Source organism: Lonchura striata, chromosome 3, assembly GCF_050655825.1.
Source record: "Lonchura striata isolate lonStrDom1 chromosome 3, ASM5065582v1, whole genome shotgun sequence".
In the NCBI taxonomy this organism is placed as follows: Eukaryota; Metazoa; Chordata; class Aves; order Passeriformes; family Estrildidae; genus Lonchura; species Lonchura striata.
The window spans coordinates 15,679,346-15,698,757 of NC_140705.1; the positions used below are offsets into that span (position 1 = coordinate 15,679,346).

The 19,412-nt window shown below is 36.7% G+C and overlaps 1 protein-coding gene across 1 annotated transcript; it reads right to left on the reverse strand.

Moving 5' to 3' along the window:
• Positions 1 to 228: 228 nt before the first annotated feature.
• On the reverse strand, positions 229 to 19,371 carry CPSF3 (cleavage and polyadenylation specific factor 3). The gene is made up of 18 exons (XM_077782424.2): positions 19,283 to 19,371; positions 18,787 to 18,850; positions 18,302 to 18,399; positions 17,227 to 17,355; positions 16,329 to 16,506; positions 14,699 to 14,788; positions 13,557 to 13,707; positions 11,148 to 11,323; positions 10,489 to 10,647; positions 9,592 to 9,738; positions 8,482 to 8,634; positions 7,978 to 8,086; positions 7,140 to 7,238; positions 5,982 to 6,076; positions 5,358 to 5,445; positions 3,298 to 3,367; positions 2,620 to 2,716; positions 229 to 657 (listed from the first exon to the last, which is right to left on the reverse strand). Exons 1-18 carry the CDS (start codon positions 19,351 to 19,353, stop codon positions 556 to 558), a joined length of 2,076 nt encoding a protein of 691 aa, XP_077638550.1. The 5' UTR covers positions 19,354 to 19,371; the 3' UTR covers positions 229 to 555.
• Positions 19,372 to 19,412: the final 41 nt, after the last annotated feature.

Genomic DNA, 19,412 nt, shown 5'->3' on the forward strand with positions numbered 1-19,412 from the left:
GCTGTCACACGCCATAAGCACCCACGTCTCCTGCAGGTGTGGTGTTCTTATAGTCCAGTTAGTGGCATACCTGCAGGCAGAGTTTTAAAGCTCCAACTAACCCCACCATGCAAACATGCATTCCATTTTCAGTTGTGTTCAAGACCCTTTTGATTTCAAATAGAGACAAACAAGCAGGCAATCACTTTCTCAACAGGAACCAAATTATACATATGCAAACTCAATATATCAAATTTATCCTCCAAGTGGTTTTAATATTCAAAAATACAAAACTCCATTTAACCTTTGTAATTCTGTATCAGGTTAAGAATTATTTCTTGTATGTGCATGTAACAGAACATATGCACACTTTGCCTGATTTAACTGCATCTATAAACACAAATACAGTTGTTACAAGGTTGCTGATCTATTATGTGAAATAACTCGTCACTTTCGCATTCACAGAATTCAAACCTTTGACTTATTCAAGAAAAAAATCTATTTACTTGTAAAAAATAACTCAAGTAAATTGAAAATTTAGAAGATTTTTTTAGGTATCCTAAGTATCTACAGAGGTCAGTACACAGGGCTGAGGGCATCATAAAGCCTCTGTGCTGCCAGTTCCACCATTTCACGAAGGGATTCGTCATCTTCACTTCCTGGCTCGCAGTCAACTGTCTGGAACAGAGAGAGAAGGATGTTACAACAACAGGCACTTCGTGCTGCCTGCCAGCACACAAAGAATGCTCCCGAGGGGAAACGAAAAAGTAGTCATGGAAATTATCAAGAGCAACAGTGTATATTTTTCAGTGGTCTGCCAGCACATAGAGGAGTTCAGAGAAGAGCTAAGCAAGTCCTGCTGAGGAGCAAGAAGCTTAATTTTGAGTCTTATGCTCAAAACTGCTATGTAAAATGCACTCAATTTTGTGGATTACATTTGATTTGAAATCAAATGTAATTAAAAATCACAAAAGATTAAGTTCCTGGAGATTTCGCTTTATCTGTATATTCACTCATACTGTATTAGGTTAACACTGCAAAACACATGCAGTCACTAGAAGTAGAGGCACCACACTGATGTTCCCACACACATTATGACATTTACACAAGAATAACCAAAATAAATTTATTTTTTACTAAAACAAATTTTCCTAGAGAAAGATGCCCACCCCAAACATGAAACTTGGTCTACATTCCTGACTGCTATACCTCAGAAACAAAGGGCAGCATTGGAGTAATAATACTGTTCTTGGTCCTGTGGCCTTTCTAGAGTCTAAGACTATACCTCCTTTAATTCAGTAATAACTTGTTACTCTTCTGATTTTTCCATCCATAAAGGCTTGGGGTGAGGGGGGGAAAGGCACTTAAAACAGCAAAAATACATTTAATATTATCTAGAAATGTTATTAAAATCATGTTAACTGTAAGAGCACTGTGTTAACATGGAAAAAAAAATTCCGTGTGTCCCACCAGTCAGATCTATGCTAAACAGCTTTTTATTTTAAAGCAAGTAAGGTTTTATAAGATATATACACATGTAAAGAAGGGCAGATCTGCCTTGTAAAATCTGGTTCACAATGGCACAAGCTTGCCATTGCTAACACAGACTGTACAGTAAGTACTGCAAAGATACACCCTGTTGTAACTGAACTGCCACTGGGGTTTCTGTCTGTATACAAGCCTTTTACCAATAATAAGGTATTATAAAAATTAAATCAGAATTCTTGATTAAGCAGTATGCATCCTTTTCCAGTCTAGTTACTTTCTGCTTTATTTCAAGAGTTCTTTCACCAGTCCTTTATTTTTCTATACTATGTACAAACTGAAATGTAGGATTTCTTATTAAAGAATTGAAAAAAGATGGCACAAGTTGTGTGTTAACCACTGTTACTATTAAGGTAATTAACATTCATTTGTTTTGTTTCAATAGGTAACAAATTTTTGGCACGGGCTAACCTTTTCTTCTGGGTTTGTAGAACACAAAACATTTGTTGTGACCCCTTAAAGAAAGCATGTGAGATGTGCTCTGTAGAATGAATTTATATTACATTATTGCTATGAACAGAGGCAATATATAAGCTATGTTTAATATGTTATTAGTAATGACAAAGTCAACATATTAAAATGCTTAAGAACATGAAGGACATGGCTTTAACCATTCTTTCCAGTTTTAAATTTTTCAAAATAGTAGGTATGATGGCTTCTTAAAGCATCCTTCTAACATGCATGAAATCCAATTCTGTAAGATAGTAATTTAATAAAATATTTATTTTTGTGTGTATTTCAGTTAGCTCCAAAAGGAGGTAAAGATGACAAAAAAAATATTAACAACATTCCTACCCTGTAACTGTTCAATTATTCAGACCAGAGCCATGCTTTACAAGCATTTAAAAAATGTTAACTACAATGCTTTATTCATTTTTGTCATACAACTGAGCTGCTGAAAAATACTGGGTTTTTTTTCCAAATGTACTGCATTTGTTGCATAAACATTGCTGGCATTTTTTAGTTAAGAATGCTCTCTGTTTTGATACCAAGTACATTTCCTTAGCAAGTGAGTACATGACAGTGTAGGAGCACTGTGTGCCAGACAGGAGACTGCTGAACACAGCACACACAGAAGTACTTTGCTTTACATACCCGAGTGTCCAGGGAAATGTTGGCAGTCTTTCCATCCACGGTGATGCACAGCACGGAGTCATCTTTGGAACTCACACAGTCCTCTCCAAACATATCCCTAAAGCAAAGACACGGGAGTGTAAGGTGTGGCCAAACAGCAAATTTAGGTTTTTCTATTGACCCTGAGGTCACTTCGTCAGGTGAGTATCACCTTTCAGGAACAATTATTTAACTCACTCCGATGTAATTAAAAATCTAAATCCTTATTATCAGAGTGGGTATCAAATAACAGTAAAATTTTACCAAAATAATCTCGTCATAAACAAAGGGAAGGATTCCTTTGATTTCAAAAGAGGCAAGATTTCTACACAAGTAACAGAACACATCAGAGCAAGTTTTAAAAGATATGTGATCCAAAGTTGTTTTTGTAAACGATTTGTAGCATAACTTTTGGGACAACTTAAAAATCTGCTTCTGGAAGACAGAACTGGGCCCTGTATTCAAAATTTTAATGGTTCTGAGAACTTTTTACTGTCCCTCTTTCTTTGCTTAGTTCCTAGCCTTCACAGAAATTAGACTGAAATAAATTTGCATGAAGTATTTTTACATAACTATCTTTAAACCCTTTTATACTAAGACTGTTCTATTTACATGGTCAACATTAGTCATTTTCCTTTAGAAAAATATATACCAACTTACTGAAGCATGATCTCCATTCTCTTCCTATATACATCCATATCTATTTTTTTGGAAATCTTATTTACTGCAGCTGAAAAGAAAAAAAAGAATTTACTTTCACAGGCATTTACTGGGAGGGAAAATGGCTAATTGATAGATGCCATTTACAAACTGCCTTTCCTGAAAAACACTCCAAAAAATAAATAAAAGATATGTACGTTTAAACAATTTATTTAAAAAAAGACAGCCAAGGAAATCATGCATTTCCATTATATATTCCTGTACTTATAATATTTTAAAGTAAAAAAAATCACAATCCACCTTCTTTTTACTTCTGTTTATTCTTAACACCCATTACATCTCACATATCCTTTACTTTAAATAGAGAAAATAATCTACAGTTGTTTGTAATACCTCCATTTTCTCTTATTACATTAAACTCCCACATCATGGAGGCTGGGAGAATGAAAATAAAAAATAATAAAACTGGACAGTTTAGTTTTATTTTATACTGAATGTGAGCAGCAGTAACAAGCACAGACATTCCTGGAATATATTTCAGCATAGAGAAGTTGAAATAAAAACAGTGCTTTTTTTTCAGACCTGGTTTCAAAATTAAGAGGTAGTGTAAACCAAGTAATTTTATTTTGAACATAATTATTTAAGTATTTGATTGTTAAAGAGTCAGAAGTCTGTAGGTAAGGGCAGTTGTGAAAATTGCTAACTTTTCATTGATGGACACAAAAAACTTTAAGTCTTTTGAAAAACTGGTTTCCAATACTTCTAAAGCAGCTGAATAATTCAGAACTCATTGCTAGTAAGTTGCTGCATAATTCTTTGAAAAACTTTACAACTGCAAGTGACCAAGCTTAAATCTTAGTAATAATAAAAAAGCCTAAATAAATATATTGAAATTTACTATTGCTCACATAAGATGCAGTAACTGAATGTACTAAGCAAGATATAATATTATCCTGGAAATGAGGCAAACACAGGCACATGGTCAGCTAAGCAACAATAACTGAAGATATTTTAATTTGATCTCTTTTGATCCTGTGTACATACCCTAAAATACACAATTGCAAGAATTATTTTGAATGTTTTTGCTCCAAATAAGAACAAAAAAATCCTGAAAGAAGCCACACCTGAGATTAGCAGACAAAATCAACACCATAAAACAACATGGGAGATAATGCTAAAAGCCCATAAAAATACAAAGAATTCATTTCAGGGTGGTGAAGGGTGGAGAATCTAGATACTGTCACTAACAAATCATACAGAGAAAGTGTGGACTATGAAAAAACAGGGTAAAACAGATATTACAATACGAAATAAAAAACATTAGCAAAACAGCAAAACAGTTTTTTCCATCTGTATAAAAAAAAGAAAAAAAAAAGAGGTGGTCAAAGTATCATTCAAAAATAAAATTTCTATTTTTGGCTAGTCTCAGAGAGTAGAACATGAGGACATGGCCAGAAGAACTTATATAGTGAAAATTATCACAACCAAGGTCACAACATTACACTCTGAATTTGTTCGGGTCAAGGTGACTGGAGAATCTTTACCCCCAGAGTTAGAACTGTTATGGGACTTTATAAACTCAGGTGAAAGGATTTTTAACAAATGTGTTGAGTCAGGTATGAGACTAAACCCCTAAGGAACACTGACTGCTATTATACAAAATTATTAAAATATATAATAAAAAGACAAGAGGGGTAATCCAGTGAAAACATCTGTCCATTTAGAATCCTAGAATAAAAAAAAAAACCTGGATTGGGCCATACAAAACTTAATCACTTTAGGTTTTTTGTACAAAGTTTATTTTAAATAAGGCCATGTTTTCCAGTCAGTTATCAGTTGCCATGTAAGAGAAAGTTTCAACAAATGAACATATCGCAAATAATGAAGAACAACCTGTAATTTTCGTTTTTAAGTAGGAAATTTTACTCCCTAGTAAGTTACATAAGGCAAGGAAAGACAATATGGGGATTGGAAGGCATTATTTCCCTCTAAGCTTGATGTAAAAAAACAAACAACAAAAAGAAATGCCTCAGTTAAATAAGAATACACTAAACTTATACCTTTCTGTATTTTGGGATTTGACTGAACTTCCAGTATCACTGTTGTTACAGTGTCTGCATACATATCATTAGCAGGATTTGCCACCCACTAGAAGACAAAAAAAAAAAAAATTCATTATTTAGACTGAGTGAATAATGCAGCATAAAGACAATATAACATTAATTGCATTCTCCTTTTTGCTTTCCTCTGAATTGCAGCTTCAAATGACTGTCATATATTTCACACCAAATTATTAACTACTTTTAACTGGGTGTACTCCAGTAACTTCCCATGAAAAATTCAAGCTTTTGAATATTTCTGAATACATTTACAAAACAATTACCGTAACTCTTTGGGGGAGAAAGTAATTGGAAATAACATTAAATGGTGTTCCTATCTGCCAAATAAAAAAAGGGCACCAAATATGCCATTATACTCATGAGATACAGCAAAAAACCTAACTGGCACTGGCTAAATCAAACAAAACACATCCACACAGGACCACAGCTTAAGGGGAACTTTGCTCTAGCCTTTGCTCTACTTGTCATATAACAGAAAGCTCCTTAAAACATTGACTTCTGCATTGCATCTCTATGGTATTGTTTGAAGAACAAAATACTTCTTTCTCCCTCACCAATGCTCACCTCAAGAACTACCATGCCTGGTTCCTGGATCACAGTAATATTTTTGAAAACCTTCAGGGCTGGTTTTTGTTGGATTTCTATTTCTTCTACATCACCTAAGAAGTGACAACAAATGGTTAGCAATAAGGAAATTATACTGAAAGCAAGAATAACTTTATTCACATAAGAAAATAAGTCAGTTTAAGAATAGGAGAGGCTGTCTGTTACCACAACTGCTCAGAGTAGCTCACAAAATGGAATCCCATACTTTCTTCCCTTACCTGACAATATTATTTTCTTTGTTCTGGATTGTTTGGGGTTTTTTTAATAGATAATATTGGCCACTTTACTTGGTTTGAATTCTTTTATTTGACTACCTTAGTACACTGAGTACACCAACAAAAAAGAAAACACATGAGGAATTTAGTTAATTCTGCTCCATTTGCAGAAGAAACCAGCTCTTACCCCTTAAAGGATAACCCATTGCTCACATAGGCACAGAGCTTAAATGAAAAGCCCTTGTGTGCCTGCTAGCACTTGGGTTATGAGACCTGAACCTCAACTGAATATAGGTGTTCTCTTCACTAGTGACATGAATTAGATTCTGACACTAGAGAATTAAAAAAATTCTGAGCTTTAAATCTGGGAAAGGAATCTGCAAGGTATGCGTACCTAGGATAGGAGCTGCCCCTAACCCTTGAGAAAGCCAGAGAAAGGCACAGGGGATCATCCCAGTATCAGGTTTCAATGGCTTCTCATCCAGGAAAAGCCAATTCATGCCTCTTGGGGAGGCACAGACGAGGCTGTCTGTCCCAAAGGGGAGCAGAGCTCTTGTTTTGATTAATTGGATGGCATTAGCCATTCCATTTGGGGCTCGAGGTACACGATCAATTAATAAAGTTTCCATCAGAATGGCCAGAGCACTCACTCTGGGGGCTGAGAGAGACAGAAATCAGCCTATGATCTATACTGCTATATGCTCATCACTTTGTAATATGAATGCAGTAGTATCCCCCCCAAAGCTGTGTCACACTCATGAACTGGATCTGGCAGAAGCTGCATACTCTAATGAAAGCTGTAAAATACAAAGGAATCTCCACTCAGAAGACCTCTGAATACTGGAGGTTGTTTTAAAGGCTGGCCAGTGTAACTCAGGGCCGTGTCCTCCCAGGCACTCACCGGTGAGTTTCTGCAGCTGGTAACAAAGCAGATTGAAAGGGCCCGTGTAGGGAATGGCTTGTGTCTGCGTCACCGTGCTCATCGCCAAGTCCGTGTAATCTGAAACCGTTTTAAAAAGTGCATGTTAAAAATTGGCCCTCTGGATTTATTTTCTAATAAACAGAATTGCTATTATAGACAAACAATAGCATTGATACATTTAAGACAAGGGGGCTGAAAAGGGCAATTTATAAAGAGGAAGGCAGGACACCTGTTATAAGATAAGTAATATATTTGTGGTTAGGAAACCAGCTTGTTTTATTATCCTCCCTATTAGAGACAAACAATGAACTAGGGCAGCAGAACTGCTTTCCCCCAGGCTCTTCTGACCTTAGATTTAATTCCTCCTCTATTCTGAGAATAGATCAATTCCCTGAGTAATAAAAAACATAGGAGGATTATGTAAATATTTTCTCTGTTCTGTAGCTTTTTACACTAAAAACTAATGACATTTTAGAAAATGGTAGGACTATTGATTGAGGTGTTTTTTTGGTTATCCCTGGAATGCTTTATGCATATTCTTTCAGATGAAAAGGTTTTAAGTAACCAGAAGGGAAATGGAACTTGGCTTCTTTTCTGTTAGAGAAAGGAAAGATTTTTAATTTGAGTGAATAATGAGTTAAATGTGTTTTGTCTCACTACAATACTTTGGAACTTGTGGCAAATAAGAAATAAAACTAAGAAGTTCACTAATTGCTGATGAAACACAAAACTGTGGAAAAGAAACCCAGAATTATAAGTGTTTTAATGACACAGTACATTTCAATTACCCACTGATCACATCACTGTCTGTACTTACTGGAGAGGTCACATGGAGAAAGGATGTGATAGTTAAAATTTCTTTTAACTAGGATTCCAGAAATTCTCTGTCCCTGCTCTGGTTTCTTATCTGCTAAAGATCCCATCACCTGGAGAGAAAAAATACATATAGTGCAACAAGGCAATCTGAAGCATTCACAGCTTCAAGTAATTATGGAGATGAAATATGGTTCTCTCTGAAAAATCAGAGTATAAAATTAGCTCTGAAAACAAAAGAACATCAGAATAACCTAGAAACTCTCTGAGACATAATACAAGAAAAGTTTGCAAGAGTGAAGAACCAAAAAACCCCAAAACAACGAAAAAACAACCTCAAAATAAAAACACCTGAACCAAACCCCAAATACAACTAAACACAAAATAGTCACATCCTTTGAGACCCTGGAAAATATGTAAATTTAAAAGAGAGGCTACAAAGGTAACATGCAGCTTTTATACCAGAAGAAAATACTGTTCTACATATAAGAAAACACTGATTTCATACCTTGGCAAGTTTTTCTCCTCTGAAGTTTAATGTCACAGCTTCAGTATTCCTAGGATTATGAACTTCTATATGAACTTCATCATTATCCTCATACTCCCGTATCAATGCTGCTTTCAATCTGGCCATTTCATTCTGCTCACCATGAACTAAAATCTAGAAAGGACAGTTTTCCTTTTAGCAGAAATTATTTGTCCAAACAGACACGTTTAGTAAGCAAACTATCCAAGAAAACTGCTATATTCTATCTCATCTTTATAAAAATGCAATTCCATGAGGTCACAGCATAGGAAACATGAGCTTAATTACAGTTCTGTGCCTGCAAATTCTCTGCATTATTTGAAAGGTGGGATTTCACAGCCTTGAGTATGAGTTGAAAAATCCATGCTTCGAAGCAGAGTGCATTACAGAGGTCCCATTTAAGTTTTCAAACATGAATATATTGTTGTATTATGAAAGGGAAGTACTAATTTAAGTTCAACAGAAGTCAATTAGCTTTGTATTTTTGTGTGTAGATATAATAAACATGCAATTCAAAGAGGATGCTTCACACTTCACAATTTTCTTTGCCAAGTTAATTCTCTTCTGTGATGTTTTTTTCTTTCTTATCTGCGCTTGCACACTGTTTTACCACCTGTTTCTAATCCTAGCCTCCATTTTCACATTCTGGTCCTTCACACCTTCTTCATCCTATGATTTGCTCATGTTTCTCCTTCCATGTGCTGCCTTTGTCTTCTGTTGTCTGCACATACCTTCAATCAATGTTTTCTTATTTATTTCAGGGCCAATTCCAGTGAATTATTCCAATACCAGCATCCCCAGCTTAACATTGCCCCATACTACATCTTACTTGCTCCAAACACTGCTGAAACAGATTATGGTTTACACTATTGTATGGAAAGTCATCCCCAGGGATCCCACATGCACATACTCAAGAAGTTGTGATTTTTACTTTGCTAAGATAACTTGACAAAAAATGATTAAAACCTCCACCTGTAATTATTCAAAGCACAGGGATGCTGGCTACTGCTAGACACCAGTCCCTGCCTTGACTCAAGGCTGTGAGCTGGTCTGGAATCTCACTCTGGAGAAATGGGCAGCATGGATACTGACCACATGTGGAGGTTTCAGGGCCCGGATAAATTCACTAGTTTGTTGATAATCTGTGTGAGCAGAAAAAGAAATGTAATCCACAGACATCTTCAGTGGGAGTTTTTGCCCTGACATAGTTGTGATCTCTTCAGGTTCAGACATGATGTGCTAGAAAAGAAAAAGCACTTTAATTAAAAAAAGTAAAGACTCTTATAGACACCGTATAACTAATACTTTACATTTCAAAAATCCATGAAATAATAGCGGCAACCATGTTAAATGTGAAGCAGTGAAAAAAAATCTCTCAAATTGCCCAGAACACACACTGACACATGAAAAACACATGCCCAACACACACCATTTCATCTTGTGCATCCCTAGCAGATGTGGAGGCTCATCCTTCTTCCAAATAAATCTCTCTAACTTGTATCAAAACAGTAACAAGTGTGTGATTTATATCTCTAAAGGCAAAATTATGCTGTAGTTGCCCTTAGCTGCTGGAATTTGGAGGGATTTCATTCCCTACAGATGGTCAATGGCACAAGGTGCACAAGGTAGTCTGGTCTCTGACATATAAATACTGTTAGACTTGCAACTTCTCTAGAATTAGGATTAGGGCTACCTTCTTGAAAAATTAAACAGTGAAGAGGTCTAAAGTATCAATCATTCTTTTTCTTTACAAGATAACTGCCTCTAGAAAAGATTATTCTATATAACATCACTGAAAATGACCAAATGCAAATTTTCTGTACTTTTCATTAGTATCAGCCAAAAGCAACCAGTTTTGACTACGTACTCATACATACCCAACAACAATCTCAGTAAATCAAATAAGGGCACTTCTTATTGACCAATTCTTTTAAAACCTAACATGAATGCTACCTGTAATTAGGAGGTTGTGGTACATCAGCAACTCACCTTAGCAAGAGTTCCTTCAACACAGTAGCCTGCAATAATGACTCCATTTCTCTTATCTGTGCACCAGCTCTCAAACAACTCTCTGGATAAGCCACTCTGCATCATACCCGGGGAAGCCATCACAACACTCGGGCCAATGTCATCAAAGTGATCCATACTCTAGAAAGACACAGTAAGAATATCAGTTATCACATCTCACTTAAAGGATAGCCCAGCTGCACGGGCCCTGTGTTCACAGACTATACCCCATCCTCACAAAAAGTGCCTTTTGCAGGAAAATTAATCTGATACCCACAAGAAGTAAACTGCAAGTACAGGGATCTAGAGTGGAAAAAATGTTGGGGCCTAAGCTTCCCTCAAACAGCCCTCTAAGCACTGGGACAGCAGGTAACTCACATATAAACCTGGACCTAATCAATCTATTAGGATATTAAGGATATTGATTGGCTCAGCTGGTTAGAGCATGATGCTAAAAACACACCAAGGTTGTGGATTCAATCCCTGGAGGGGCCACTCATGTCAGAGTTGGACTCCATGATCCTTGTGTATCCCTTCTAACTCAGAATATTCTGTGATATCAGGATATTAAACATGCAAACTATTAAGCAAATATTAACTCTTCAGCCATGTTAATCTTTTTGTAAGAATCTCAAACTTACCTTCAGATTACTAATGTGCTTGAAAACAAAAGGATTGTTGATGTTAATTTGCTTGCGGATTTTGTCATTCATGGCATTGACGTATGTCTGATAAACTGCCATACATTTCTTTGCCAAAGAGGAGGCATAGTATATGGGGATATCATGGAGTTCAGGATGATTCTGCCAGTATTCATCTAAAAACAAAAACAAACAAAATAATAAAAAAGAACAAGACAAAAAAAACCCAGCCACCAAACAACAAAACACAAAATTCTATCCACAGGATTATTTATAAAGTGTGTGCTCCTCAGAAACATTAGTAATTCTTGTAAAACAGATTTACCAGTGGGCTTTTTCATTTTTAGTACAGAAGATCACCATCATAGCCTCTTTGCTTTCTCCTGGTTTTCTAAAACAGTCATCAGCTAGAACTATATACAACCAGTACAAACAAACAGGCAAACAAACATGACAAAGGTGAACTTCAGATCCTTTTGGCAGGTCAAATTTCAATCAAATTTCAACCATCTTCAGCAACAAGATTTAAAGTACACGTGATACTACACTGCAGTAACTCTACATTGATGACAACAGTACACCTCCACAATAAAGTTAAAATGTCCCTGTCAAATGTTAATTGTACATCTAAGAGCCAGGGACATCTGCACACAGATTTGTTTGTGAGAATTCACTGTATGAACATTCTGTAAGATAAATCCATGGAGTTCAAGGTGAGAAGGAACCACTCAATTATCGAGCCTGGCTTTCTGCATAGCACCAACAGTTATATTTTACAAGCCCAACTGGAACAAATCCACGGAAAGAGCCTCCATTAACCCCAACTTATTTTATCATTGATGACAGCAGCCATGACCTTTCCTAAACACAAAGAAGAGATTTGAATGCAGCAGTACAAGTGTAACTTATCCATTTTCCATTTTGGATACATTTCTGCTAGCCTGAAAGATATCCATGTTGCACAATTGAGGCATAATCATTCAAAAATAGAGGTACATTCTTTTGGCTCTATTTGTGCATTTACAATGACATTACCATGTGCTTTTACCTAACATTTCTGATTTGCAGGCAAAGCTTCTCACAACATTTCAGAGAGGCTCACTGCCATGGCTACCTTAATAAGCTCAGGGGTAAGGTGGAAACAGCCAGTGAAAGATAACCAGTAACAAACTGAATTAATCATCATAACTGTCTACACCATAACACAGTATTTTATTTTTGTCACACAGCTACAGAAAGAAGAAAAATAAACACAGAAGCCTGCAGGCTCAACTGCATAGGCGTGTGAGATGCAATTGCATTTTCTACCTAATTAAGCATCCAATTGCATGTCTAGCTTTCCTAGATATATTTTCAAGCTTATCTTTAGAAATTCACTCTAATATCTACACACAGCAATGAGAGGCAAACAAATTACAACCTAATGGCCACATAAGGTTGAAAATGTTCAGTTTTCATGTTCTCTATAAATTAAAAAAACCCCTTGCAATCAATGGTAAGTAGTAAATAATTTTACAACATCAAATACTACTCCACACCTACATCTGAGTTTCTTGTTAACATTTGAATAGACTAGTACAACATTTTAAAAACAAACTAGTTTCTAATACTGAGCTAAACTGAAATGAAAAGTGAGAAAAATTTCAAGTAGTTTAGGGAACACTTCATATTCAACACTCCTAAATTTATGCATTTTAAGCTTGAGATATTTTCTTTTGATCTTGCCAGCCTTTGAACAAGCAGAAAGACTAGTGAGAAAAATCATGTAACATAATACAAATTAAATGTGCTGAAAGGAAGGAAAGAGGCCTGGAAATAATTTACTTAAAAGCTATTTTTTTTGAAGTACCTTGTAACAACTACTATATACTTTATGTGAAGTAGCTTGTTATGTTCATGGGCAATTCTCACTCACTTTTGTTCAAAAGCCTAATTTACTTTTCATTATTATTAGGACTTCAGAAGTGTTGGAAGTGTCTTCTATGGTCTTCTAAGCTTTTCCTATAAAGAGTTCTTCATATAGGTTTGCAAATTAAAGTGCAAAAATAGCAGAACTTTGGAAGAAAATACACCCCTTTTTTAGCAGTACAGTTTAAGTAAAACAGTCGTTGTTGTTTCCTGTTGTTATTTTTCTATTTGTAATAATTGTCCCTATTTGCTGACATCCTGATTCAAAAAGATTCAAAAGCCAAGAACATATTACCACTCCTCCTTTCTAGGTCTCCCATCCTACTTCACAAAGCAGAACTGCTGGTTGGTTTACTGGACCTTTTGCATTATATATTAAATTATCAGGTAAATAACACACTGCGAAATGGCTGAAGAGTTGTTCGAGGAATTATGATAGCTGAAAACATTCTAAATCCCTTTCTGTGCCTTTCCATTAAGAGCAGCTGGGAAGGTACACACCTAAGATTAGGAGCAGCTCTTGAGCTCGACCCAGGGCAAACACAGGGATGAGCCCTCGGCCCCCTCTGTTCACGATGTCGTGAACGGTGTTGCAGAACCTCGCCTCCCGCTCCTCCCTCTTCTCGTGAATGTGAGTGCCATATGTGGATTCCTGCAAATGGAGAGACAGAGCACTGAAAGGGCTGACACAGTAATTCCTGATCTTCTCTGAACCCAACAAAAAAAAGCAGATAAACATACTGGTGTTGACATGGTGGGGAGAGGAAGGAGAAATGTCAAAGAGTGGGAAAAGTTTCCCCAGGTTTCCAAAACAACCCTGCCAAGGCAAATAACCAAAACTTCCCTGCTCCCAAATCCCTCCAAGCAATTTAGACAGACAGACCCTGTTGGCACTAAAGAAATTAGAGCTATTAATTTCAATGCTTCTTTTGAGAGGTTTCAAATTTAACACATTTATTTTCCTAACTAGAAATGCTGCCAGAACTTTGATGATCACACTGACAGGGCCCATAGTGGTACATGTGCCACGGTTTAACCCCAGACTAAAAATACAAAAATTACACAAAACACAAGATTTTGATGTGACTTAAAATTAGATTATCAGTTACAGAGATCAGCTAGAAAGGACACAGTGAACAAAATAATTTAAAAGTTCTCAGTGTTGCTTCCAGCTAAAACTGCTACTTATAAAGTTTCCCTTAAGCTTCTATTTTCCAAACGTGGACTCAGAATAAAATAATTTCACTCAGAAAAAACAAAAATATGGAATAACACTCAGGGCACCTCCACCAAGGACAAACTCTTAACATATCTGGAAGTAGCTTAGGATCTACTAAAAGAGACATCTGGTTAAATTTGGGTTGGTGTAACGCAAGCTGAAATCTAATAAATCTCCCATCTCAGAAAGGTCTGTATAGAGCCTGAAGGAGCTTCATCAGAAGAATTATAAAATTATAATTACACTTTTCAATCCAATGGGAAGCAATGTCTGAGTTCTGAACACCCACGTATTTTGGATATTTAACACAAATCACTACCACTAAATCTCCACCGTCTTTGTCATTCTGTTTTGGCCTTAGTCAAGTCTTATCCCTAATCCATAATTAATCACTAACAGAAAGAAATAATTTTGCAAAACTTACAATTATAAGAATGTCAGGTTTAATATTGGGAATCTCAGCTGCCATCAGGTGTCTATCTTCCTGCCTTGAGAAATCACCTGTATATAACAGCTGTTGGAGACAAAGAGAAGCAGGTGCTCTGGTTATAGGTTCTACCAGTCAGCAGCCTTTACAAGGCTGTGCAAAGATGGTTTTAATGAATTTTTGATAAAAAGGTCAGCTGTACTTTAAATAAGACTCTTCTTTTGTGAGCAGTGCTTACAATTTTAGGTCAACAGTACTACAAGTATTTAAATTTCAATAGTAAAGGTTTTTCAAGAAGTAACATAATTCCAACAAAAACAGGTAAAAAATTATTAAGCTCTTATTAAAGAAGTAAAAATAGACATAACATAAAATATAGCAACTCCTATGAAGAAGTATATCAAAGATCAAACTGCATTTACATACCAGAATGAAAATACAATCCAATAAAATTATTTATAAGAAATTCTTGTAATATTTTATGATACTAAAAAAAAAATCCTGTAATCTAATTGATTTTCCAAATGGAAGAATCATGTTCCCCAATACACCAAGAAGTAACTTTTAATTGTTACTTATTTTTAATGGGTTCTTAACTGCGGGGTGGAATGCAACTCTCGCGCCCAAATTGATAATTTCAAAACTGACATTTTTTTGATTAAACAATAATTCCATTGATGAAAATGTGAGTAATATATAACATACAGTCAGTGACAGCAGACACCTGGTCTTTCAGGTAACCTACTATCACAGGGAATTAATGAAAATAGTGATATTAAAACTCAATCTATTTGAGTCATGCATAGCAAGAGGAAAATTTTCTTCATCATGCCTTAATCAGGAAAAAAACCAAAAAAGAAACACTAAGAGATCTAAATTTTGCTGTGATAATCGTAAACTCAGTTCTATTTCTAGGATTTTTTAAAAGTTAAAAATCATGTAATTCACAATCTTTATAAATCACGAACAAACTCCTACTGGGCAGCAAGCCTCAGAACCACCTTCTCTCTTCCCTCTTCAGGGCTGTGTAAAACTTTTCTTGGACAGTGATTATCCTGCTGAACTCCAATTCATGAGATGCGTTTCAAGTATCTGGTTTTGGCACAGTTCTGCCTGTGATTATATTATTTATTTAATCCCTCTGTGCCTAAAATTAATGATAATAATCTTATTTCTTTAGGTACTTTAGCATAGGAGTGTTATGAGAAAAATGTAACTCACACACATTGACAAATGCCATTTAAGAACTTGAGACAGGCAGAGCCGTAAATGAGAATTACAGAAACAAACATCTGTTCACAGATTTTACTACAATGCAATTCCACACAATCCCTCAGCTACCACCTGCCTCTGATCAGCCCAGCAAGGGAAACTACATGTTTAGTGGTTCCAAGTCTGTGTCATGTCTCAGACTTCCATACAATCCAAACATTTTACCTAATCTGTGTCACTTACCAGTTTTAATCAATGAGAAAATGCATGTCCTAAGCCAAGGCTTCTCACCCTGACCTGAGTCCAAGTCTATTGGACAGCTCCAGCCACAGTGGTAGGGCATAAGAGACAATAATAATTAATGACTACATTTAGTACTCAGGCTTCATTTCAACTTTTAAGAAAGAGCAAATACCTTCACACCAGCTATTTCAATCATAAACATGGCTGCTCCCAGAACGTGGCCTGCATGGTAGCACCAGAATTTGATTCCTGCCACCTCTTTCACTTCATGGAAGTTGATGGTCTCAATCTTGTCCATGCTTTCTTCAAGGTCTGTTTCTGTGTACAGCATGTCATCCGCTGAGATGTTGCTGGGTACAAGTGAAATGGCTGAATATCAGCTCATCTGAACTGCTGGAAAAACACTTCCTGGGTATTCCCCACTGACCCATTTCCATTCAGTAACACCACCTCTCCTATGCTAGATATCAAGTCCAGCTACTCTAATGTAGCTCCTTAAGGACAGTTAAAGTATCTTTGGTTTGAAAGACCATTCTAGAAGAGTCTTTTTACTTAAGAATCTGCTCTGTGTTTCTCAAAAGGTTCCCAGTCCTGTGCAGAGATCTGCAACTTATCTTTTAACAGTCCTCAAAAACCACATGGATCCATGCTTTTCCTACCAGCCCCGAAGAAACAAGCTAAAAGAGGACTGTTCATCAAGTTTCTGATCCAAGCTCAAAAGAAGCTCAGTTGAGATAAGCTCAGGACCATTGCAGTAATATGTCAAGGCATGAAACACATGAAAACAAAAAATATAAGACACAAAAAAAACCCCAACAGAGCCCCCTTTGTATATTTAATCTGTCCTTGTCCTGAAGAGTGAATTGTATCTTTAGAAGCTTAAAATTCACTACAAACTATCCATGAAGTAGTAATATGATTCATTACTTCTCATCTGATTATATGTAATGTTGTTACTTAAGACAACATCCAGGTTCATCCAGCTACTTTTGGTAGCTTCAAGTTTCCCATTGGAAAGGGAAATAATAGGTGAAATAATTCAGGAAGAGACAGCCCACAGGTTAGCTTACCTGACTTTAACATAGTCTGAAAGAAGCCATCTGTAAATAGCTTTGGTGGCATGAGTCATAAATGTCCTTCCCTTAAAACTTGTTTTCTGTAAAAACCATGGCAAAGCCCCACAGTGATCTAAATGGAAGCTTAAAACAGACACACAAATCCAATTAATACATTCATATTACACAACACTAATATACAATATCTGTAATTCACTACTTTACTGGACTAACATGGTGTCATGAAAATCCAGAAGCAGAATTTTCAACCTTGTTTTTAACTGTGCTGGTCTACGTTCTGCAGACAGGTGACTAGAAATACAACCAAGAAAAGGTAAAACTAATACAGGAAATTCTCCATTAATTGCCAAGGTGTTACATGTATAGTATTAAAATGACCTTTTTGTAATTTCCATAAAAATTTAGAGGGAGAAAAGGAACAGTAACCAGGGACACTACACAAAGATACATGAAAGCTAACACCACAATCCTAATTTTGCATATTGCATACTACAGAATAAAACATGATCTCTGAAAATTAAATTATTTGTTCACACTCTAGTTTGACCCATCTTAAAAAACTACTTTTGAAATACATGTAGATCAAACACATACCCCAAAAGCTCAGGATTTTATGGAGAGCTTTTCATTACTGGTTACATAATATAGATAGAAATGGTCTCCTTATCTCTCAGCCAGTAAGCAATACATAAAACACATTCAAAGCTTGGGTAAATCTCCGCGAACTTTTCCAACTCAAAGCCAATAGAGCAAAAAACACAACCAAAATTCTTCTGCACTCTTTGTGTAGAAAACTCACTCCATGAGCTATCACAATGGTGTTAAAGCAGGCCAGGCTGTAAAACAGTCAGAGATCAGAGTGACCCCAGAAAAGAGCTGTAATGTCAAAAGTGAATGAACATCATTAATATTCAGTCCCTAATTCTAAATTGAGATCCTAAAACCTGGAAACTAGAATTTTTCCCTACCATCCAAATAACACCTATTTTTCAGCCTATCTTAATAATCTACAAGTGAACACAGCTCAGACCATGACCTCAAGGTATCTGTGCTTTTAGGTGCCACTTACTGGCTAATGAGGAGAAGATCAATCTCAGCTGGATCTATCAAATCAATGTAAGGAAGAGCATCCATTCCTTCCAGCCCAGGATGGATTCCACAATCAAGCTGAAAAATGAAAGAAAGTTAAAGCTTCTAGCAGAATGTATGAAAACCCCTCTTCCATCTTGGTCTATGACATAGTTATTAGTGATTGGTAACTTTTAGCATCACACAAAAAAAGTTTTTTCTTCATTAAACATTACTTTTAACACTGGATTTCAAGCAGAATGGCTTGGGTTGGAAGCTCATACATTCTCTATGGGGATATGGTTTTATTTTACAGCACAGGCTCTGTGATGCCTAATATCATACATGCTCCAGAAGGCTACAAAATGTTCCACTGTGTCTGACTTCAGTGCAGAGGCTGAATTTAACCTGCAACATTTGAGATCACTTCAGTCATCTGAAGTAGCACATTAAGAGGGCATACAAACATATCCATGCAATAATTACCATTATTTTTCTTCCTTTAAACTCCAGAATGATGCATGACCTTCCTACTTCTTGGCCAGCACCTCTGCAAAGGGATAGCAAAGTCATGAGTACCGAAACAACCCACACCACACAGATGTAACTACACTGGATGCCTCTACTGGGATTATTTTTCTGCGTAGAAATAACAACTGCACGGCCCTTTTAAGCTCATTTATCCGAAGCACCTGAACAGCTGTACTTATCCCAAAGGCAGCGAGGCTCTACGTAACGCAGCAGAAATAAAAACAACCCGTTTGAGGAAATTATTTTGGCCTCTTTTGTTTTTTTACTGAGCACTCGAGTCTCAAACTATTGACACGCATAATTAAAGTCCACCTAAGTAACAAATTAGGCCGAACAAGCCTGGAGCAGCATCTTGCAGCTGTCCCAGAAGCAGGGCTTGTGGGAGCGCTGGCACAAACACCCCCAGCCTCCGCTCTCTGCCGCTGCCCCGCGCCCCGCGCCCCGCGCTCACAGGGGCCGGATCAGCAGCTGGTCGCTCTCCTCGGCCGGGATCAGCGCCTCGGCCTTGCGCTTGGCCGCCATCGCGCCGCCACCGCGCCTGCGCCGCGCCGCGCGACCCGGAACGGCATCGGCGGGGCGGG